The sequence below is a fragment of the Medicago sativa genome, chromosome 6, assembly GCF_051527215.1.
Source record: "Medicago sativa cultivar Bolivia chromosome 6, Bolivia_mono, whole genome shotgun sequence".
Classification (NCBI taxonomy): domain Eukaryota; kingdom Viridiplantae; phylum Streptophyta; class Magnoliopsida; order Fabales; family Fabaceae; genus Medicago; species Medicago sativa.
The window spans coordinates 96327479-96351509 of NC_140754.1; the positions used below are offsets into that span (position 1 = coordinate 96327479).

General features: G+C 35.0%; 2 protein-coding genes across 2 annotated transcripts; one reads left to right on the forward strand and one right to left on the reverse strand.

The window, feature by feature from the left end:
- The first annotated feature begins 7841 nt into the window (after positions 1-7841).
- On the forward strand, positions 7842-9705 carry LOC146918589 (uncharacterized). Its single transcript, XM_085722072.1, has 5 exons — positions 7842-8000; positions 8137-8278; positions 8521-8685; positions 8790-9151; positions 9252-9705. The coding sequence occupies exons 1-4, from the start codon at positions 7842-7844 to the stop codon at positions 8891-8893; spliced, it is 570 nt and encodes a 189-aa protein (XP_085578198.1). The 3' UTR covers positions 8894-9151; positions 9252-9705.
- Positions 9706-20624: 10919 nt separating this feature from the next.
- On the reverse strand, positions 20625-22763 carry LOC146918590 (profilin-2-like). Its single transcript, XM_085720235.1, has 3 exons — positions 22507-22763; positions 21721-21858; positions 20625-21165 (listed from the first exon to the last, which is right to left on the reverse strand). The coding sequence occupies exons 1-3, from the start codon at positions 22633-22635 to the stop codon at positions 21031-21033; spliced, it is 402 nt and encodes a 133-aa protein (XP_085576361.1). The 5' UTR covers positions 22636-22763; the 3' UTR covers positions 20625-21030.
- Between the last annotated feature and the right edge of the window lie 1268 nt (positions 22764-24031).

Consider the following 24031-nt stretch of genomic DNA (forward strand, 5'->3'; position numbering starts at 1 on the left):
GGCTTCACTCAAGTTCTTACAAAGGCGCAGAAGCAAAATCGTAAAAAGAATGTCATTGGCACGCCCTATCAAACCCGTGCAAAGGGTGGTCCTCCATCTTCCAAATGATTCTGTTTTATTGGATTGTCCGTAGATTTTCGTGAAGGTATCAGCTGTGCGGACAAATGGCGAATATGAGTTATGGGATTCAAAGTTCTATTTGGTTAGAAACACTTTTATGGATTTCTATACCTTTTATAGATCTCCTTTGTCTTCTTCTGTTATTTTTTCTTTTTTAGCTTTGTTTGCTTTTCTTATTTTTGAGGGTTTTGGTCTAGTCCCCCCTCTCTTTTGTACAGACTTTTTCCCCCTTTTTTATTGTATTTTAGAGTTTGACAGGCATAGGACGGAGGCTTCCCGGGGTGTCATTTAGTTGGGATGTCGGTGTTGCCTCCTGATGTCTGTCTCTCTCCTTAGCAAAAAAAAAAGATTTTACTTTATATGTTTTAATAATACATTAAAATTTCAAAAAAAAAATCAGGGAAAAAACAAAAATTAGATAGTAATATTAGGTATTATGTTTTGTTTTTTAAATAAAAACATGTATACAACTAATGCGAGTACAAATGATACTTTTACCATAATCAAACGAAATCTTAGTGAGTCTACTTGGCAGAGATTGTTGTCAAAATTGGTTTAAAGGATTATATTTTTATGTTACTCTATTATTAGTCAGAAAGTAATAATTTTCATAAAATTAAAAAAATCAATAAACACGAAAAAAAATTATTAATGTGGTTCTCCTTAATAGAAGTAAAGGAACATAATTACTCTTGGATTTAGGGATGGCAATAGATATTATTATTATTATTATTATTATTATTATTATTATTATTATTGAGCTCCTCCCGTTGAACAAATATGGTATCCGTGTCCACGACATATTCATGCGGGTATCTATTAAATGGGTAATAAGTGGAATTTGAGGTATCTGAATATACTTTCAGATATCAATGAAAAATATAATATTTTTTTATAGAAAAATTGAGTTTATTTATAAAAAGTAATTGCCTTGAGTTTATTCACTCTCTTTTAAGACAAAATAAATATGTTCTCGTGAACTTAGCTCAGTTGGTATAATATATGCAAGGTCCAGGGTTTGAACCCCGGACACCAAAAAAAAAAGATAAAAAATATTAACACATCAAAATATTCACACATTTAATTCTCAATTTAACGACAAATTTCCTAACCAAAACAAAACACATCACACTCATTTTCTTCTTCCTTTTACCACAAAATAATAGTTCAAAATTCAGCCTCAATATATTTAATAAGCGATGTAGAAGAAGATAATCATCAAATTCTTCCATACTATGCGGTGGTTAATTATCTCAACGGAGAAGAAAAAAAAATCACTAGAACTCGACATTAGAAACTTAACAAATAAAAATAAAATAAAAACAAAAATTTTATTGCAGAGCAAAAAATTTCAATTAAGAAAAAAATAAAATTCAACAGTGATTTAGCAATCCCCGGCAACAGCGCCAAAAACTTGATGGCGTATTTCGCAAGTGTACGAAATCGTGCAAGTAGTAATTTAAAACGGTAAGACCGAGTATCGAACTCGAGGATTGCGGTTTACTGTTGAATAAGATTTATGACTTAATTGAACAAAAGATTACGAGATTTGTTTAATCGCAATAATGAAAATTACGCAAAGTAAATTGATTCAAACTTAATGAGAGAAAAGCGTTGGGTATGGGTTTCACCGGATTATTACCTATACCTATTAACTTGATTATCACAATTGAATCGACTTATTTAATTGTTACTGAATTCTCTACAATATTCGTGCACTAATTCCTTAGTGACAGAACCTTTAATCCTAAAATAAAAACCTAATTCCTTAGTGAATTTGAAGATTAGAACTAAGCATGAACAAACAAGAATTCTCAAACGATTCCAAGGGTTTGCATCTATTCCTAGATTGCAAAGGCAAGGATCTCTTATCTCAAGCGTTTATAAATTCCACTTCTGTTTCACAATATAAACCGTAAATCAATTTAAAGGTGATCAATCAATAAAAGCATTGAGCATGGAGATAAGAAAAACAATTCAATAAGTTTCATCAATAATCATAATCAAAATCACATGGCAAAGGTATTCATCTAGGTTTACTCATCCCCAACAATGGAGGGTTTAGTTACACATAGCAATTAAACAAGAGAAAGGGATAAAAGAGATATTACAAGAATAATTCATGAATGATTCTTGATAAATCTCCTCCAGTGATGCTCTAGATCTCTTCTTATGTGTTTCTATGCCTTTTGATCTCCCAAAACGTGAACCCTTAATTCAGAAACACACTTTTCTATAAATAGGCAACCAAAAATCGGCCACCGAGTCTCAAAATCGGGGCCCGAAATGAGAAAAACGCGTCCAGACGAACCTGAAATCGGGGCCCGATTTTTCCAGAAAGTTGGCCATGCCATTGTTGCGAAAATCGGCGCCAGAACTCATGAAATCGGGGCCCGATTTTTCCAGTGTTCCAGTGGCTTGAAATCTTCGTTTTTGAGTGCTTTCAGCTTGAATATCTTGATGAATTACCTTAAAAATACATGAAAAAGTGTCTACAAAACTAGTAATGACAGAGTGTCATCAGAGAGAAAAAGTGTCTACAAAACTAGTAATGACAGAGTGTCATCAGAGAGAGAGAGAGAGAGAGAGAGAGAGAGAGAGAGAGAGAGAGAGAGAGAGAGAGAGATGGGAGGGGAGAGGAAGGGTAAAATTTTAAAAGATACAACAATCCATAGAAATCTCATGTTCTCATGAAAGACTTTTTCATGATAAAAATTCAATAAAAAATCCCATGAAATCCATCAAAATCCAATTTATTAAACAATCCGTTGGAAATAGAATATTTTTGAATACCACCAGACTTTTTTTAAGTTACCAAGAGTCTTAATTGAATACCACAAGACTTTTTTAAATCATAAAGAATCTTGATTGAATACCACAAGACTTTTTTTAAATCACAAAGAGTCTTGATTCAGTACCTCAAGAATTTTTCATCATAAAAAAGTCTTTTAATATCCTTTGAAATCCAAATCGAATACACCTCTTAGTGTATGTGAGTTTCACCGTTACTTTAATTCCATCCTATGATTGTAATGAATTACCTCTTCACCACTGATTTATGAAATATTTAAAAGGTTAATGAGTTAGATCAAAATATGGTTTATGATAGACAATATGACATAATTTATTTTTCGCAACATGTTCATATCAGTAGGAACATACAGGATGGCCTTGATTTATGGGCCAGAATACGTGAATATGATCAAAGAATGGCTGATGAAGGCTTCACTCAAGTTCTTACAAAGGCGCAGAAGCAAAATCGTAAAAAGAATGTCATTGGCACGCCCTATCAAACCCGTGCAAAGGGTGGTCCTCCATCTTCCAAATGATTCTGTTTTATTGGATTGTCCGTAGATTTTCGTGAAGGTATCAGCTGTGCGGACAAATGGCGAATATGAGTTATGGGATTCAAAGTTCTATTTGGTTAGAAACACTTTTATGGATTTCTATACCTTTTATAGATCTCCTTTGTCTTCTTCTGTTATTTTTTCTTTTTTAGCTTTGTTAGCTTTTCTTATTTTTGAGGGTTTTGGTCTAGTCCCCCCTCTCTTTTGTACAGACTTTTTCCCCCTTTTTTATTGTATTTTAGAGTTTGACAGGCATAGGACGGAGGCTTCCCGGGGTGTCATTTAGTTGGGATGTCGGTGTTGCCTCCTGATGTCTGTCTCTCTCCTTAGCAAAAAAAAAAGATTTTACTTTATATGTTTTAATAATACATTAAAATTTCAAAAAAAAAAAATCAGGGAAAAAACAAAAATTAGATAGTAATATTAGGTATTATGTTTTGTTTTTTAAATAAAAACATGTATACAACTAATGCGAGTACAAATGATACTTTTACCATAATCAAACAAAATCTTAGTGAGTCTACTTGGCAGAGATTGTTGTCAAAATTGGTTTAAAGGATTATATTTTTATGTTACTCTATTATTAGTCAGAAAGTAATAATTTTCATAAAATTAAAAAAATCAATAAACACGAAAAAAAATTATTAATGTGGTTCTCCTTAATAGAAGTAAAGGAACATAATTACTCTTGGATTTAGGGATGGCAATAGATATTATTATTATTATTATTATTATTATTATTATTATTATTATTATTATTATTATTATTATTATTATTATTATTATTATTGAGCTCCTCCCGTTGAACAAATATGGTATCCGTGTCCACGACATATTCATGCGGGTATCTATTAAATGGGTAATAAGTGGAATTTGAGGTATCTGAATATACTTTCAGATATCAATGAAAAATATAATATTTTTTTATAGAAAAATTGAGTTTATTTATAAAAAGTAATTGCCTTGAGTTTATTCACTCTCTTTTAAGACAAAATAAATATGTTCTCGTGAACTTAGCTCAGTTGGTATAATATATGCAAGGTCCAGGGTTTGAACCCCGGACACCAAAAAAAAAAGATAAAAAATATTAACACATCAAAATATTCACACATTTAATTCTCAATTTAACGACAAATTTCCTAACCAAAACAAAACACATCACACTCATTTTCTTCTTCCTTTTACCACAAAATAATAGTTCAAAATTCAGCCTCAATATATTTAATAAGCGATGTAGAAGAAGATAATCATCAAATTCTTCCATACTATGCGGTGGTTAATTATCTCAACGGAGAAGAAAAAAAAATCACTAGAACTCGACATTAGAAACTTAACAAATAAAAATAAAATAAAAACAAAAATTTTATTGCAGAGCAAAAAATTTCAATTAAGAAAAAAATAAAATTCAACAGTGATTTAGCAATCCCCGGCAACAGCGCCAAAAACTTGATGGCGTATTTCGCAAGTGTACGAAATCGTGCAAGTAGTAATTTAAAACGGTAAGACCGAGTATCGAACTCGAGGATTGCGGTTTACTGTTGAATAAGATTTATGACTTAATTGAACAAAAGATTACGAGATTTGTTTAATCGCAATAATGAAAATTACGCAAAGTAAATTGATTCAAACTTAATGAGAGAAAAGCGTTGGGTATGGGTTTCACCGGATTATTACCTATACCTATTAACTTGATTATCACAATTGAATCGACTTATTTAATTGTTACTGAATTCTCTACAATATTCGTGCACTAATTCCTTAGTGACAGAACCTTTAATCCTAAAATAAAAACCTAATTCCTTAGTGAATTTGAAGATTAGAACTAAGCATGAACAAACAAGAATTCTCAAACGATTCCAAGGGTTTGCATCTATTCCTAGATTGCAAAGGCAAGGATCTCTTATCTCAAGCGTTTATAAATTCCACTTCTGTTTCACAATATAAACCGTAAATCAATTTAAAGGTGATCAATCAATAAAAGCATTGAGCATGGAGATAAGAAAAACAATTCAATAAATTTCATCAATAATCATAATCAAAATCACATGGAAAAGGTATTCATCTAGGTTTACTCATCCCCAACAATGGAGGGTTTAGTTACACATAGCAATTAAACAAGAGAAAGGGATAAAAGAGATATTACAAGAATAATTCATGAATGATTCTTGATAAATCTCCTCCAGTGATGCTCTAGATCTCTTCTTATGTGTTTCTATGCCTTTTGATCTCCCAAAACGTGAACCCTTAATTCAGAAACACACTTTTCTATAAATAGGCAACCAAAAATCGGCCACCGAGTCTCAAAATCGGGGCCCGAAATGAGAAAAACGCGTCCAGACGAACCTGAAATCGGGGCCCGATTTTTCCAGAAAGTTGGCCATGCCATTGTTGCGAAAATCGGCGCCAGAACTCATGAAATCGGGGCCCGATTTTTCCAGTGTTCCAGTGGCTTGAAATCTTCGTTTTTGAGTGCTTTCAGCTTGAATATCTTGATGAATTACCTTAAAAATACATGAAAAAGTGTCTACAAAACTAGTAATGACAGAGTGTCATCAGAGAGAAAAAGTGTCTACAAAACTAGTAATGACAGAGTGTCATCAGAGAGAGAGAGAGAGAGAGAGAGAGAGAGAGAGAGAGAGAGATGGGAGGGGAGAGGAAGGGTAAAATTTTAAAAGATACAACAATCCATAGAAATCTCATGTTCTCATGAAAGACTTTTTCATGATAAAAATTCAATAAAAAATCCCATGAAATCCATCAAAATCCAATTTATTAAACAATCCGTTGGAAATAGAATATTTTTGAATACCACCAGACTTTTTTTAAGTTACCAAGAGTCTTAATTGAATACCACAAGACTTTTTTAAATCATAAAGAATCTTGATTGAATACCACAAGACTTTTTTTAAATCACAAAGAGTCTTGATTCAGTACCTCAAGAATTTTTCATCATAAAAAAGTCTTTTAATATCCTTTGAAATCCAAATCGAATACACCTCTTAGTGTATGTGAGTTTCACCGTTACTTTAATTCCATCCTATGATTGTAATGAATTACCTCTTCACCACTGATTTATGAAATATTTAAAAGGTTAATGAGTTAGATCAAAATATGGTTTATGATAGACAATATGACATAATTTATTTAATTAGTTGATTTGGTTTGCTAGCTCTTGATGATTTGGAAGGAAAAAAATGATTGACTTTTTCGTGGAATACAAAATTCTCCTATTCAGCTTGTGGAGCGTATTAAGCTTCTTTCTTTTTGGTGGTATAAAGCCAATCACAATGCTTTTCTTTATAGTTTTCATATTGGCTAACTTGTGCTTCTCTTTGTTGAACTTTTGTGTATTTTTTGTCTATCTTCTTTGGCACATCTTGTGCTAGGTAGATAGTCTGCTGGTAGTAATATATCTCATTTTGATTTCTTCACAAAAAAAAAAATATTTTGTTAATTTAATTGACAACTCAAATAGGATAATGTTTTATTAAAAAAAGGAAAAACATTAAATTAAATCCAATAAATGTAAAAAAAAAAATATTTTTTTGAAAGAATAAATGTAACAAAATATATACAATTCTTTCGCTAATGAAATGCATTGATTTGCTTCCTTAAAAAAATGTAACAAAATATATATTTTTATTTTTGACAAGATGTAACAAAATATTGTACAAAATATATTAGCCAAAAAACTACTATGCAAAATATTATAGATATATCTTTTTTATATTTTGACTTATAATATTATAACTTTATGACATTCATCTCTTCGTTGAGTAACAATCACACACATATGCGTAAAAAAAAAAAAAAAAAAAAAAAAAAAAAGACACACATACAAAAGAGGAAGGCTTAGGCTTGGGTTGGGCTTTCAAATTTCATTCAGCCCAAATAAATACTCTTTCTTCGGTTACTACCTATAGTATATATAACTTGGCTCTCTAGACCTGCATGCAATTTTCATTCGTAACATCTCTTTCTAACTCAAGGTACGGTATCTTCACTCCTCCTCCTCATCATCCTCTTCTTCTTTTCTTCTACTCTCTATATTATATATAACTTATTTATTATTATTTCTCTTCTTGCCTTTCAATCTTTTCTGTGATTGATTGCACGAAATATTAATTTCTTCTCGGATTTTGAGTATAGGCTTTTCATTTTCTTATTCAATGCTTCATGTCTAGGGTTTATTTCTCAGATTTACAATTTAATTGTGCAGTTGAGTTTCTCCTCAATCATATAAATCGAATAACCGAAAATGAGGCCAGTTTATGGTGGGTTAAACATAGGTAGAGTCAAACTGCCAACGAACAACTACCACATCCGGCCAATTGAGGCAAGTTTTTTTTCTGAAAATTTTATTGGCATGTAGCGATGATTTTTATTCAAACAGTATCAGTTTATTTGTCCATATTTGAGTTCTTCAATATTAAATCACTAAACCTGCAGAAGTCGAAGCAGTATGATGCTAACATTGCTGAAATTCGAAGAGGCATGAAGAATGTGATGTCTCAGTCTAAATTAGAATCAGAGGCAAGTTTTTCTGGAAATGTTAACAAAGTTTAATAGGCTACCTTAGTAATGTTTTTGTTTCAAGTTTCACAATTTTACTTTCTTTGTTCGTATTTGAGTTCTTAAATACTTATGTAATTATATTCTAAACCGACAGTTGTGGATGCTGGAGATGACCCGGCATTGGAAGGATAAACTTCAACAGAAAAAAGTGGCTAAACTTCTGAAGGAGATCGATGAACTTCAAAATCTGAAAACTGATCTTCAAAATATATATTCAAATCTTCTCGGATTTGGAGGTTAGGTTTTTAATTTTCCTGCCTTTGAAAGGAGAAGGTTTACCTTTATTAGTATGCCTATTCTTGCATTGCTCGAAATAGTTAGGTTTTTAATTTTCTTATTCAAGGCTTTTTGTCTAGGGTTCATGATTTTCAAAACCTCTTTCTCCTATTTTCATAATCAAGCTATTTCCATTTTTCTTTCTATCTTTTTTCAATTCTAGTTTGAAATTAGAAGTTTAACTTACGTTATGTAAGTACAGAGAGAATGAATTGGGAAAGTTTAACTGAAGATCTACAGACAGAGATACTAGCTCGTCTACCTGTAAAATCGTTGATGTGTTTCAAATGCGTTCAACGATCTTGGGAGATTCTATTCGAAACTCCTGCCTTTGAGAAGAAGTGGAGACTGCACAGTTCTAAAAAAGGTTAAGCTAATAATAGTCTCATGGAATTTAAATGATTGATTTTATGTCCTATTTTGTTTTTTTAATTTTCAAAACTCAGATGTTTCTTTTGTTTGTTTTCAAAGGCTATGATGAATCAATCAATTTTAGGAGAAACCCCAAAAGGAGAAAATACCCCAAAAGGAGATCTTTGGCAAAATCCAAGGCAAGTTTTTTCTGGGAATGTTAACGAAGTTTACGGGAGCCGTAGCAATTTTTTGATTCAAACAATTTTTATCTCTTTGTCCGCATTTCAGCTCATTTTAATATTACTAGTCCTTTTTTTAAAGTTTTTTAATATTTCAGTTATTTTTAATTTTAATGAATTTTTTCAATGTTGTTTTTATACTCTTAGAATTTGGTGGCAAAGATGTCACATGTTGATGTCGTTGCTGAAATTCGAAGGGGCATGAATGATGCAAAGTGTGCGTATGATATAAAAACTGAGGCAAGTTGATAGCATTGCTTTTGATTCAAGTTTCATAATTATTTTAGTTTCTTTGTTCGTATTTGAGTCCGTTAATATTAATTAGCCTCTAAACCAGCAGATGAGGTTTCTGGAGGATGTGTTGACTTGCAAGGCTGAACTTCAAAAGGAGCTAGCTGCTAAACATGAAAAGGATAATGTTGAAATTCAAAAGCTGAGAGCTAAACTTCAAAGGAGGATAGATGAAGTTCGAAAGCAGACAGCTAAATCAGATGAAGAAGCAGCCGGAGGCTTAAGATGAAGTACATCCAAAATTTGATCAGTTAGTTGATGAGTAGACGGGCAATCTTCTTTCCTTCATTTGTTTTAGTGGACCAAACCTATAGTAAAATTTAATTTACTATTTTGAACCCTTATTTTTGTTGGACAAAATAGAGTACTAGATCTTTTATGTTTTAGAATATGAAAATGTAAGAGTCTATATGGTTTTCATTTCTAATTTTCTATTCCCTTTTTTATTTAACCCTAGAAGGAGACATGAAGTTAACAATAGAAGGAGAACAAATATAAAACAAGGAGTCTAAAACTTATTGCTTCCCTAGTTCTTTCAATTCTAGTTGATTTAACTGTTCCATTAAATTTGATGATTATTATGTCTCTTCTTGGTTTGGTTTTGGTGATGATTTTGAGATGGCAACTATTGTTTAGACTTGATGAAACAGAAGTTCGAATGCAGATTTAATAGTTTGGTGCCATTTCGGGATTTGGAGTTTGCTATATAATGTATCTATTGTTACTTGAGTGTTGTTGGCCACAGATGGATTGGTTTCTCTATGAGAAATTTTTTGTTTAAAGTGGATCATACACTAAACATGATGAACATACATGGAGAATTTCAGTATTAGAGTTTGGGAAAGTAGACCGGTATGGCGATATCTATATTTATAAAAATTTAAAGCAAACCCATCACGGATAATAATGCCAAATTGACGAATCAAACGCAGGTTTGATTGAATGTATAACCATCACTCTATACAAGAGTTTGCACCAAACTTTTTAGTCGCTTTTTTCAATCAAACAAAATGATAAACATTCATTTTTTTGGGAGGGTTAAAAATGCAAAGCAAATGCCTCAAGTAGCATGAGTGATATGACTGAGAGAAGAGAAAGATGATTACTAAAACCTCAAAATTCAGTATCTTTTGTAATTGGTAACAAGTAACAACCATATAGCTGCTTCTGGAATCAAAAGCTTCCTAACAGAATCTGGTAACAAGTAATTGGTTAGAAATGCATATGACATTTGTTAGAAAAATGTTGGACCACTATAAGTTGACTTGATTTTCACACCCTTTTATTTCTTTTGCATCTCATGTCTCAATTTCATCTGAACGACTTTCCCAACTCATGTCTCAATTTCATCACCAAACTTGCCTCTTGTCTGTATCAAAATCAAGTTAACCGTAGAAAAGTTCAAGTTCAAGCATGATATTGTTAGTAAATCCAATCATCTAAAAGTGTTCAAATAGTCAGATTTGTTATATACTTTGGTACCCTAAAATTTGGTTGGATATATTTATCCATCATCCAATCATTTAAAGTTATGTATCACTTTTTAAAATTTAATTATTTTAAATTCAAAACATGTGTTTATATCGGAAGAATGGAGGGAGTATTGGGGGAATGTGTCTTTATGGGCTCTCCCTAGGGATGTGTCCGATCATTGCCCGTTGGTGTTAAAAGGTGATTTAACCGACTGGGGTCCGCGACCCTTTCGGTTCAATAACTATTGTTTGGATAATCGCAAGTTTAAAGGCGTGGTAGAAGAAGCTTGGAGGACGTATGGGGGTGTTGGGTGGATGGGTTTTGTGTTAAAATCTAAGTTGAAGGGTTTGAAGGAGGTAATTAGGGATTGGAATAGGGCGGAGTATGGTAATGTGGAGAGGCGTTTAAATTTGCTAAGGGTTGAGATTGAGGAGCTTGATGGGAAATGTGATCATGGTACGTTGTCGAATCTTGAGGTCGAGGCGAGGAAGAACAAATTTATTGAACTTTGGAAATTATGGAAATGTAAAGAATCACTAATGTTTCAAAGATCTAGATCCAAATGGCTTAAAGAGGGAGATGCTAATACGAAGTTTTTTCATGGGTGTGTGAAGAGTAGAGCCCACCGTAATGGGATTAAAGCTTTGAAAGTTGGTAACGATTGGGTGTTTGATGTGAATGAGATTAGGAGGGAGGTTGTTGATTACTTTAAGGCTCAAGTGGCGTGTGATGAGTGGGATAGACCCAAGTTGGATGGAGTTGAGTTTGCTACTATTTCCGATGCCGATAATTTTTCCCTTGTGGCTCCGTTTTCGATGGAAGAGATAGAGGCGGTGGTGAAGGAAAGTGATGGTAATAAGAGCCCGGGACCGGATGGTTTTAATTTTGCCTTCTTCAAACAATTTTGGTATCTTATCAAGAATGAGGTGAGAATCTTTTTTGATCAATTTCATGGTGATGAGGTGTTTCCGAGGTGTCTTTTATCCTATTTTGTGACTCTTATCCCCAAAGTGAATTGCCCTTCATCTCTAAAAGAATTTCGACCGATTTCTTTGTTGGGTAGTATTTATAAGATTCTTGCGAAGGTGTTGGCCAGAAGACTTTCGAAAGTTATGAATTCGGTTATTTCAAAAAGCCAATCGGCATTCTTGAAAGGGAGACATTTGGAGGATGGTGTTTTGGTTGTTAATGAAGTGGTGGAGGTGGCTAGGTTGAGGAAGCGTGAATGTCTTATTCTTAAGGTGGATTTTGAGAAAGCCTATGATTCGGTGGAGTGGAGTTTTTTGGAGTATATGCTTCGGAGGATGGGTTTTGCGGGTAAATGGATAGCTTGGATGAAGGCGTGTGTTTTTGGGGGAAGTATGTCAATCCTTGTGAATGGAAGTCCGACGGAAGAAATAGATATTAAAAGGGGTTTAAAGCAAGGCGATCCGTTGGCTCCTTTCCTTTTTCTTGTGGTGGCGGAAGGTTTTAGTGGGCTTATGGATAATGCGGTAAATCGGAATCTTTTTAAGGGGTTTGAGGTGAAGAGAGGTGGTACAGTGATTTCGCACCTTCAATATGCGGATGATACCTTGTGTATTGGAGAGGCTTCGGTGGAGAACCTTTGGACTATTAAGGCGTTGCTAAGGGGGTTTGAGATGGTGTCGGGTTTAAAGGTTAATTTCCATAAAAGTTGTCTCATTGGTGTGAATGTTTCGCCGGATTTCTTGAGGATGGCGTCGACTTTCCTCAATTGTAAGTGGGTTCCATCCTTTTCATGTATTTGGGTTTACCGGTGGGTGCAAATGCGCGGAAGTTGTCGACATGGGAACCGGTGTTGAAGAGGATTAGTGCTAAGCTTAATTCTTGGGGGAATAAATACATTAGTTTAGGAGGTCGTATTGTCCTTCTAAACTCGGTGTTAAATTCGATTCCCATTTTCTATCTATCATTCTTCAAGATGCCGATCAAGGTGGTGAAAAATATGGAAGGTATTCAAAGGAGGTTTCTATGGGGAGGCGTCGGGGATAATAAGAAAGTTTGTTGGGTTAAGTGGAGGAATGTTTGTCAACCAAAAAGTAAAGGGGGGCTCGGAGTGAGAGATATCAAGTTGGTTAATATTAGCCTCCTTGCTAAATGGAAATGGAGGCTTATTGATGATGTTCCGACTTTGTGGAAAGAGGTCCTTGAGGATAAATATGGCCCTTGTGTGAGTCTCCGAAGTAGGTTGGTGGGTGAGACTTGGCCTTCCTATGCGTCGCGTTGGTGGAAAGATTTGATGGGGTTGGAAGATCAAGGGGGCGGTGGTTTTTTAATGAGTTGGAGAGAAAGGTAGGAGGTGGAACCAATAAATTCTTTTGGATGGACCCGTGGGTGACTAATGTTCCTTTAAGGGAGGTCTACCCGCGCCTTTATTCCTTAGTTGATTCTCAAGATGGTGTGGTGAGTGATTTTTTTGAGAGGAATGAGGAGGGGGTTTGTGGAGGTTGGGTTGGCGGCGTGAGTTGTTTGAGTGGGAAAAAGAGCTTTTATGCTCTCTCTTGGAGAGATTGAATGGGTTTGTGAGGAGGGATGGTGTTGATAGGTGGGTGTGGAAACCGGGTTTAGATGGGGTTTTCTCCGTAAAGTCTTGCTTCTCTCTTCTTCAAGATCAAAGCCTTCCGGTTGGTACTTTGTCTTATGAAGAGGAGTTGATTTTTCGTGAGAATTGGAGGAGTAAGGCACCCGGAAAAGTGTTGGCGTTCTCGTGGACTTTGTTACTTGATCGTATTCCAACCAAGGTTAATCTCGCGAAGAGACGGCTTCTAGGGGAGGATGATCCCAAGCGGTGTGTTTTTTGTGATATTGAAGTTGAATCGGCGGTCCATCTTTTCCTACATTGTGATATGGCTTCGAAAGTTTGGCGGGAGGTCATGAGGTGGTTGGGTTTTAATTTTATCATTCCTCCTAATCTTTTCATTCATGCTCTTTGTTGGTCTAGAAAGGTGTGTTCTAATAAGCTTAGAAGGGGAGCGTGGTTGATTTGGCATGCGGTGGTTTGGGTGGTTTGGAAGACGAGAAATAATCGAATTTTCAATAATAAGATTATTGGAGTGGATGAGTTGGTGGAGCAAATTAAAGTGCTGTCATGGCAATGGAGCTTGTCCCGTTTGAAAATCGCTACATGTTTGTTCTATGAATGGTGTTGGAATCCTCGCTTTTGTCTTGGTGGTTGACCCGGGGTTGTTTTTTGGTGGAGTTTTGTGTGTTAAGTGGGGGGCGGCATTTGTTTTAAGGGGGCATTGATTCGGCTGGTGCAGCAGTGTTTTCTGCTGTTAGAGGTCAGGGCGGTTTCTGTGGCAGCAATGTGTGGTGCAGGCAGTGTTGTGAAAGTGACTCAAAATTGGAGTTTGGAGGCCAAAAATTGATGTTTGCTGAAAGTACAAATCGGGGCCCGAATGGCAAAAATCGGGGGCCGATTTTGGCTGTCTTTGGGAGCAGTTTGGTACTGGAAAAATCGGCGCCCGAATGGTAAAAATCGGGGCCCGATTTTGCGTGCTGTTATTTTTCAGAAACGTATTTTTGGGCCAGATTTGGTACAATTTTATGGGAGTTTCTTTTACGATAAATATAGGCATTGTATCATGTAAACCTGGAGATAGAGGGGGCTGAAACAAGGGTTTAGAAAGGCAACAACAAAACTAGGGTTTGTATAGAGTTTGTCTCTTTGGAACAAACACTAGGTTTTGAGGGTTGATTCACCTTGGGAAACACTATTAGGATTGAGTCTCTTGGTTACGGGAAGAGGCTGGGATTTGGGTAGAATTAGGCGGGAGACTTATTCTTGTAATCCATCTCTTTTGTAACGTTACTCATCATATAGTGGAACGGAGGGCTGCTCTCTCCCCCAGACTAGGTCAATTTGGACCGAACTGGGTAAACATATTCTTTGTGTTCTCTCTTCTTCTTTTTCTCTTGCTGTGTTGTTTTCTACTTTTGGCTTGTGATTATAACTGTTCTATTCACTTTGATTATTGGTTGCTTTATTATCCCTTGCTCCACACATCAAGTTGTTATTGGTGTGGTTTTCTCATCGAATCCGCAACAGGCAGCAGTATTCGTTGTCTTCTCCCTTCTTAGGTGTGGCTGTGTCCTTGTTTTGGTAGGGGGCAGAAGCTGTTTTGTCTGTGGCCTGTTTTGCTGGTCTAGTAGCAGTGTTTTTTGGCGGTTTAGCGAGCCTTGGTATGCGCTAGGCAGCTGGTGTTTTTTGGTGGGTTTGCTAGTTGGTTAGGGTGGTTTATTGGTGTTGACGCAGGGGTATGCTAATGTGTCGTCATAGGTATATCCTTGCGTCATTACCCTTTGGGGTTGTTTCTCTTGTTTTTGGGTGGTTTTTAAAGGGGTTTTTGTTCGAGCCTGGTGATTGAATGGCAACCGATTTCCCCTTAGTTGTTTTTTTTCTCCACCCGAGCTTCTTAGTGCTCCTCGCACGGGCTCGTCGGTTAATAAAATTTGGCCGTTTCAAAAAAAAAATGCAATTTAGTCCCTCAAGTTTTGCAATTGTTAGTCTTCAGGTTTGGTGTTTGAGTGAGTGAAATAGCCCTGAGTGATAGAGTGAGAAGGGGAGTGGAAGAGTTAAAAGTTATGTTGAAATGGCAATAAAAATTGATGATAGATAATAGGGAGGAAAGCAAAGCAAGAAAAGAAATTGAAGAAGAAAAAATATGAATAGACATAAACAATCGCTTTTTTTTTACGACAAAATGGCCCTGCACAAGATGAACTGAGACCGACAAGATAGATAATAAACAAGCGTTTATCTGTTTTTCTCGTTAAGTTTGCTCGGGCTTGGGCTTTATTTAAAATTTCTCCATTCAGCTCAAAAATACTATTATTTATTTTTGACAAAAACTACTTGTCTCTCTAGGGTTGCATGCCAATTTTCATTCATAATCTCTTAATTTCTCCCATTTTTATAATCTCACTCAAGGTATTTTCATTCTTTTTTCAATTCTATTATGTCTCTTTTTTGGTTGTTTACTAGTTTTCCAATCCAATGCTTTTTTGTTTGTTTTCTCATACATTAATTAGTATGCTCGGGAAATAATTACCTTCATACCTCATGTTGTCTTTTCACAATTTTGTTCTTTCATTCTATCCGTGTAGCTCACAAGTGCAAATAACTTGCCCTAAATCTCAACCGGCATCTTTTCTGCTACTTGGGCGAAACGCAAGGTAAGTTTTATCTTGGAAATGTTATCGGAGCAATGCTTGTAATCAAACAATTTTAGTTTCTTTGTCCATATTTTAATTCTTTAAGATTTATCTCTATACCAGCGTCTCTTGATGCAGACGGCGCTTGATAAACTGCCTGATAGAATTCGAAGACACATGAATGAGTGGGATTCTGAGTTTAAGTTAACATATGAGGCAAGTTTTGTTTGATATGTTAACAAAGTTTATGGGGCTAGCCTTTCGATATGATTTTGATTCAAGTTTCACAATTTTAGTTTCTTTGTTCATATTTGAGCTCTTTATTATTATTTTTTTGAACAAATTGAGCTCTTTATTATTAATTAACCTCTAAACTAGCAGATGAAGTTCCTTGAGGATGCGCAGAATTTCAAGGCTGATCTTCAAAAGAAGAAAGTTGCTAAACTTCTGAAGGAGAATGATGAACTTCAAAATTTGAGTGCTGAACTTCAAAAGAAATATTCAACTCTTCTCGGATTTGGGGGTTAGGTTTTTAATTTTCTTGCCTTGGAAAGGAGAAGGATGACCTTTCTTATTATGTTTCTTCTTGAATTTCAATCTATTTTGTGATTGATAGCTCAAAATATTCAAATCTTCTTGGATTTAGGGTTAGGTTTTTCATTTTCTTATTCAATGCTTCTTGTCTAGGGTTCACCATTGTTATAATATCTTTCTCAAATTTTGATAATCAAACTATTTTCATTCTTTCCTCACTCTTTCATGTATGTATTTTCATTCTTCTTTCTTTCTTTTTTTAAATTCTAGTTTAAAATTAGAAGTTTATTTACCTTGTGTACATCCAGAGAGGATGAATTGGGCAAGTTTAACCAAAGATCTTCAGATAGAGATACTAAGTCGTCTTCCGGTAAAATCGCTGATGCGTTTCAAATCCGTTCAACGATCTTGGAACATTCTATTCAAAATTCCATCCTTTCTAAATAAGAGGAGGCTGCACAATTCTGAAAATGGTAAAGCCCATATGATCTCTCATGGAACATTCTTCCTTTTTTTATTCTTTTTAATTTCCAATTCAATGTTTCTTTTGTTTGTTTTCAAAGGCTGTGCTGTGAATGAATCAACCAATTATCTTGGGCAAAATCCAAGGTAGGTTTTTTCTGGAAATGTTATGGGGCACATATATATAGCAATGCTTTTGATTCATACAACTTTACTTTCTTTGTCAATATTTGAGTTCTTTAAGATTAATCTCTATACTAGCAGAAGTCGGTGACGAAGATGTCGCATATTGCTGTCATTGCTGAAATTCGAAGCGGCATGAAAAATGTGAAGTGTGCGTATGATTTAAAAACCGAGGCATGTTTTTTTGGAAATGTTAACAAAGTTTATGCATCCGGACTTTATCAATGCTTTTGATTCAAGTTTCATAATTTTAGTTTCTTCGTTCATAGTTGAGTTCGTTAATATTAATTAACCACTAAACAAGCAGATGAGGTTTCTGGAGGATGTGTTGACTTGCAAGGCTGAACTTCAGAAGGAGCTAGCTGCTAAATGATAGGGCCAAACCGCAAGTGCACGGCCTATCGAAGTAATAGTAGTAAGTAGAGTTATCGTTCCGCTAGGGAGTTGGTCAATCCAATTAGCTTTTAGAAATTGATTAGAAGAGAAAGAAATAAGAAGTTGGAGAGTGCAGTTTTTGAAGGTAAATAACAATAATATTAAAAAGCCTTGGGATCATTGGTTCATCGTAATAACGAATCTTTTCACAAGCAAGCCTTAAACTTATAATTAAACGTTAATCCTAATTACTAAGGACAAGTTTCTCTTTAGCATATCACAGCTCCTCTCGAAGTCAGTGAGTGTATCCCTCCAACAACCACACCTATTCTCATGGGTGATTGCCTTTGGGACCCTTGAAGATCGAAACTTTATGTGTCCCAAGGTTTGCTAGACTATTCTCATGTTTCGCAAACCTTGTCTAAATTCACTTGTTCGGATATCAAAGCTCCGCGTTCGCTTTATGAATTGATATCTGTGATGATGAATTAACCATTATCAAACCCTCCGCGTTCGCTTCCACAGTTTGATAATAATTAATTCATGTTAAAACGGTGAATTTAGATTAGGAATTAGGGTAACAATTAATTAGGGTTTAAGACTTGGCTTGATCCGGATTACGTCATTAGACTTATCCAACGATCCCAAGACAAAGAAGTCTACTCACTCATGTTCATCGTAGACATGGGGGAAGAAGAGAGAATGCGATAAAAGTAAATTGCGAAAGAAGAAAGTAAAACGAAATAAAGACTTTTATTGAAATAGCAATTGAAATAAACAAAGTAAAAGATGATTGTTTATGGTGGAGAGCTACTCTATTTATAGCTTTACAATTGACTTAGAAACTAAGCAACTAAAAGGATAAAACGGTAAAGCCGCAACAGGGTAACTTGGCCTTGAAGAAAAAGCAGCAAAAGTGGTTTCTGGGACGGGCACGGCCGTGCCACATGTTGGCACGGGCCGTGCCAAGCTTCTGGTAAGGGGAAATGTATTTTTGCCCCGTATCTTCGTATTCTTGCGCTGTATTTTGCTCCAGTCCTCTTTCTTTTGCTCCAAGGCACCTTCCACCATATATTTATTCCTAAAATAAAATAAAAGACAATTTGAAGTAAAATATTCTAAACTAAAATAAAATGCAATAAAATAAAATCAAATCTAAAATAAAACTAAACTAAATAAGGCAATAAATAATACTATCTATGACTCATCACTAAACATGAAAAGGATAAACCAGTTTTGAGTGAGGCATCATTCAAATCCATCTCTCAAACTGGTGTTGGGAAAAGTCATTTCGCCTTGCCAAACAACATTCATTCTAGGCTGACAAATTTTAGATGGAGCGGTTGTGCTGAATGAGTTAATTGATTTAATTAAGAAAAGATGAGATAAGTTTATGTTCCTAAAGGTAGATTTCGAAAAAACATTTGATTCTGTTAGTTGGAAGTATCTAGAATATATGCTCAACCAGATGGGGTTCCATGAGAAATGGATTAAATGGATGAGGGCTTGCGTTTTCTCAAGCTCAATGTCGGTTGTTCTTGTGTATGGAAGTCCGACAGAAGATTTTGAGGTGAACAAAGGGATAAGGCAAGGAGACCCGCTTTCTCCATTCTTGTTTATTATAGTTGCAAGGTCTCACAGGTCTTGTAAATAATGTCATCCGAAGAGGGTGTTTTAAAGGTTACGTGGTGAGTAATGATAAAAAGCACCATATGTTACAATACGCAAATGATGCCATATACTTTTAAGTGAAGGTTCATAGGAATACTTATGGAGTTTGAAGTCGATTCTTAGAGGCTTTGAATTAGTAGCAGGACTGAAAGTCAATTTCTACAAGAGCAAGTTGTATGGGATCAACCTTGAAGATCAATTCATTGATTCCGCATCTGCCTTCCTCTCTTGCAGTATTGATAAGTTCCCGTTTTGCTTCCTTGGTCTACCTGTTGGGGCGAATCCACGGTGTTGTGATACTTGGAAACCGGTTAAGTTGGAACCAAGTATGTCTGCTATAAAGGTGGGTTGGGTGTGAAGGACTTGGAGCTTTTCAATACTTATCTTTTGAACAAATAGAAGTGGCGGTGTCTCAGAAAATAATGCACTTTGGTATGATATGTTAAAATTCAAATATGGTCTGTTAGCTCGTAAAGTACTCACCCGTGATGGTCCTATGACAAGAAGAAAGGACTCGAATTGGTGGTAAGACATTTTACTTGCAGGCAAAACAAACATGACGAGCGAAGCATGGTTAAAACAACATTAAATGTAACTTGGGCAATGGATTGGAGATAGATTTTTGGACGGACAAATGGTTTGGTAATGAATCATTCTGCAGTTTATTTCCATCACTTTATTCGGCCAGACCTGCAGAATTTTAAACGGTTGCAGACAATGGAATTTGGCAAAGTACATCATGGAGGTGGAATTTGAGTTGGGAAGTCAACAAAGATATCACATGTGTACAGGAATTAACAGAGTTGAAAACAGTGCTACAAGTAATAACACCTTCGAAGGAGTCTTCATATTCGTCGAGTTGGATTCCAAACAGAATCACAGGTTTCACGGTCAAAACATGCTACGAAATTCTGCAAAAATCTGCTTCTGCTTCTTCACTAGAAGTAAGTCAAAAGAAAGCGATTAATAAACTGTGGAAGAGTGGTGCCTCATCAAAGATCAATGTGTTCGGATGTGAATCATTATTCACGAATACATTAATGGAAGATAACACTTTCTGCAACATGGACAGCAACTAAAGGAAAAGGCATACCGGAAAACACGCTTCTTGATCTGGCTAGCTACAATCTGGAACGTTTGGCTGTTGCGGAATGCAATAATTTTCAAAGAGGCCATGGTTGATTTCACAAGTATTGGGGCCAAGATTCAAGCTCTATCATGGAGTTGGCTAATTAGCAAGAGGGATATGGCATCTGATTTTGTATTCTCAAACTGGTTAAATAATCCTTTAGAATGCCTCTCTAGTATCTTTGTATTATTGTAATGGGTTAGAGTACATTTCTTGACATTCTCGTCGCCTTCCACCTTCTTAGTATTATTATTGTTATTATCATCGTCATCAACAATTCACAATTTTGTTCTTTCAAGAGCAAATGGCTCCCTGCCTCATCTACCACATCTCACGAGAGCGAATTAGGGCTTCACATCGCATCTGCCGCATGACTTGCAAAAATTGTGCAAATCCCAATGCAAGTTTTTGCATGAAATGTTAACAAAGAGAATGAGTGGATTTATTTCTAATCTTCTATTCTCTGTTTGATTTACCTTTTATTACATTTAATTATGGAACAAGAAAAATGAAGTTAACAATAGAAGGATAACAAAATACAAAACAAGGAGTCTACAACTTATTGCTTCCCTATATGCTATGAAGCATGGATACACGGACACGACACAATACTGACACGCCGACACCGCTAATAATTTGAGAAAATCACATAATTAATTAAAATTATATGTGTCGGTGTCAGACACGACACGTGTACGACCAGGACACACCTAATCCGAGAAGTGTCCGTGCTTCATAGCCTATATGTCTCATTTTGCCTCTGATTATAGTATCAAAACAATATAGTACGAAAAAACAAAATAATCAAATCTTGATGATTCTTGATCTAGAGACCTTGTTCAGCGAGGTAATCTCCCAACCTCTCAACAACCATGTTGCACTGTCCAGGAGTAACAGGTTCTTCATAGATGCCAAAAACTAGAGCTTGCCCAGTTTTCTTTATTGTTATACCACCAGATCCCTACAAAACAAATGCAGATGCAAAGGTGTGTTAGTGTCTGATATGTGGCGGTCTAATACCGGCATATTGATCATATATTCAATCACTTCATTTTTTAAGATTATTATTAGTGTCTATGTGTGAGTATCGGTGTCGTATATTGTGTCTATGTTAGTATTCAAATGGTTATCTTAAAGCAAAAGAAAATATTGAAAAGCTACTTAATCAGATTAATTGTAAAACATCTAGCATGATGTCACAAACTTTCAGAAATCACATTTGAATTTCACAACAAAACTTAACTCAATGTGAAGACTTTCAAGGTAAATATATGTATATAACATAGTAAATGTACATGTGCATTGTGAAAACAAAAATATATAGGTTTGGCTCGTCCTACAATATATTTTTCATTCTCATGTCGTTTGTATGAGAAAGATGCTGTAATAAGAATCATCCAAATAAATTCTTCTAAACGCACAACTCATACGGTAAAAAGTTGCAGAGACATTTGCTATGTTAGGGTGCGGGTTTGAACCAGCGATTCAATCCCACCCTATGAGTATATCAAGTTACCTTCTTCCCACGAATGACAGCTCCAGGCTCTCCTTGAATAACCATGTACTTGATTTCCCCAAGGTGCATGCCAGTAGGTGCAAGATGTCCTGGTTCGTCGAAATCTTTCATGATACCAGTAATCTCATCAGGCTTAAACTGTAAAAAGAAGCATAAAACAAATCAATGCACTTTAAAAGCACACAGCTTTCACATATAAACAAAATCATCACACAAATAAGACCTAAAAGATACAATGTTCTTGAGTTTCATTGCAACGTTGACAAGTACTTAGTCATGATAAGCGTTTATTCTATAAACTGCAAATAATATGTTTATCCAAACATGGCCCTAATCTCATAGCTTCTCAAATCAGAAATGTAATTCTCATATTATCAACTCAATTTGACACAAAGAAACAAACAGATCCTGACTCCTATAGCACAATTTGTCTAAGTTTCTTCTATACTCTTGTCGAAATGTGAAATAATCGCTACTAGCACGGTGATAGTACACACAAATAAAAAAATCGATTAAATCGATAGATTGATCAATCTATAAATCAAATGAAAGTAATGTTCACAATGTGATATTGAAAAGCCACATGTCTCAAATGTGAATTAAAATATCAAACAAAATATTAATCAAGATGAAAATAGTTGTTATGATAGATCTACATAGCAACATTGTGATGACGAGATCGTTGATACAAATTGAACATTAAAAAAGTGTGTGTGCACATAAACATATATTAAAAAAGCGCGCGCTCACACATATATAAATTGATTTGAATTGAGTGGATATTACCTGAGGGAATGAAGTGCTCTGAGCCCAAACAGAACCATCATGGCCGAGAATGGCAGCCGCGGTGAGGTGATGGCCAGTGCCATCGATATCACACATCAAATGTTCATCAACATAAGTTTGCCACGACATTTTGTTATTTTTCTTCTTCCTTGCTTTGTGTTTTTGTTTTGCTTTGATTTTAGTTTTCTACTTTTGTAGGCTTTGGATGTAATGTTATTCAAAATGCTAAGAGAGAGAGAGAGAGAAAGATTGATGAGAATGCTTTAATAATTTGTTTATGATAGACCATCAGTTTTGCTCACCATTCAATGAATTCAATTCCTTCCATTCAACGTCCCCATCATTTTAGGACCCAGATTTTGCTCTGATCTCTTTTTTTTTCCATTGTTCTATTTCTCTACTTCCTATTTTTATCTTATATGCAAAAAAAAATTACCCTATCAAATTCTATCAAAAAAATAAATACCCTTTCAAATAACAATCTTATGAAAGAAAAAAAATACCCTTTCAAATAACAATCTTATTTTGGTTCCTCAAGGAATAGAGACCGTGACTAATTCAGAGTTCAGACAAAAGTTAAGTAAAATTCTTAGAGTGCCTCTTATTATGAACGTGAAGCTACTGAAAAGTTTTTCTAAACAACCCTAACGAAATCCACGAATAAATATCATCCTCTTATTTTAATTCCATCAACACATTGTAGAGCAATTCTTCCATAGTCACAAACACAAATAAATAGTGTTTGGTCACACACACATAAAAATGTCATTTTTTGAAATATTAAATCATTTTATTATCAATTTCTTTTTCATTATTTAAAAAAATCTTGTAATGTGTGTGTGCCCAAATACTATACATTTGTGTTTGTGACTATAATAGAATTTCTCAAATATAAAATATAATTCGCTACACAAATAAGTTTATTTGTCAAAGGAGATATAAAATTGAAAAAGATATTGTTATTTTGTTTAGTACAAATTTGTTTATTGACGAGTTTGACTTCTTGAAGCGTCATTGAGTTCATCTTTCTGAAATAGTTATTATCAATTTGTATTTTCTTCGCAGCTTCATTTTATATAAATTTAACATGTAAGTTTTAAAAATATATATACCTAAGATCACTTTGGATGAGGTGGTAAGGGGTCTCTTCCTATTTAACAAGAGGTTCTGCGTTCAAATTAGGGATGGCAATGGGTACCCATTGGGCAGGGTACCATAGTGCCCATCCTCATACCCGCGTTTTAAAAAAATCCCCATACCCGGGCTCATACCCTCGTGGGCAACAAGTTTGGTGCCCGTCCCCATACCCTATGGGTATCTAAGTGCCCGTACCCGCACCCATTACCCGCACTTTCACAACAAAAAGATAATAAATACCAAAAAATATCACAACATAATTAAAATATGATATGAAATCTTCTAAATCAACATATAAAATATTACGCATCATATTATTTGGCCAAATAAAAAGCATCTAAAATATAAAAAACAAGTGCATATTACAAAAAATATCAAAGACTTAGGA

Excerpts from the sequence above, each read along its gene's own strand:
- LOC146918589 (XM_085722072.1), top strand. The coding sequence starts at position 7,842 with ATGATTTTTATTCAAACAGTATCAGTTTATTTGTCCATATTTGAGTTC. Across the intron at positions 8,001-8,136 it reads AGTCTAAATTAGAATCAGAG|TTGTGGATGCTGGAGATGAC; the intron begins GCAAGTTTTTCT and ends CTAAACCGACAG. Across the intron at positions 8,686-8,789 it reads ACTGCACAGTTCTAAAAAAG|GCTATGATGAATCAATCAAT; the intron begins GTTAAGCTAATA and ends TTGTTTTCAAAG.
- LOC146918590 (XM_085720235.1), bottom strand. The coding sequence starts at position 22,635 with ATGTCGTGGCAAACTTATGTTGATGAACATTTGATGTGTGATATCGAT. Across the intron at positions 21,859-22,506 it reads AGAGCACTTCATTCCCTCAG|TTTAAGCCTGATGAGATTAC; the intron begins GTAATATCCACT and ends TTCTTTTTACAG. Across the intron at positions 21,166-21,720 it reads CTGTCATTCGTGGGAAGAAG|GGATCTGGTGGTATAACAAT; the intron begins GTAACTTGATAT and ends TTTGTTTTGTAG.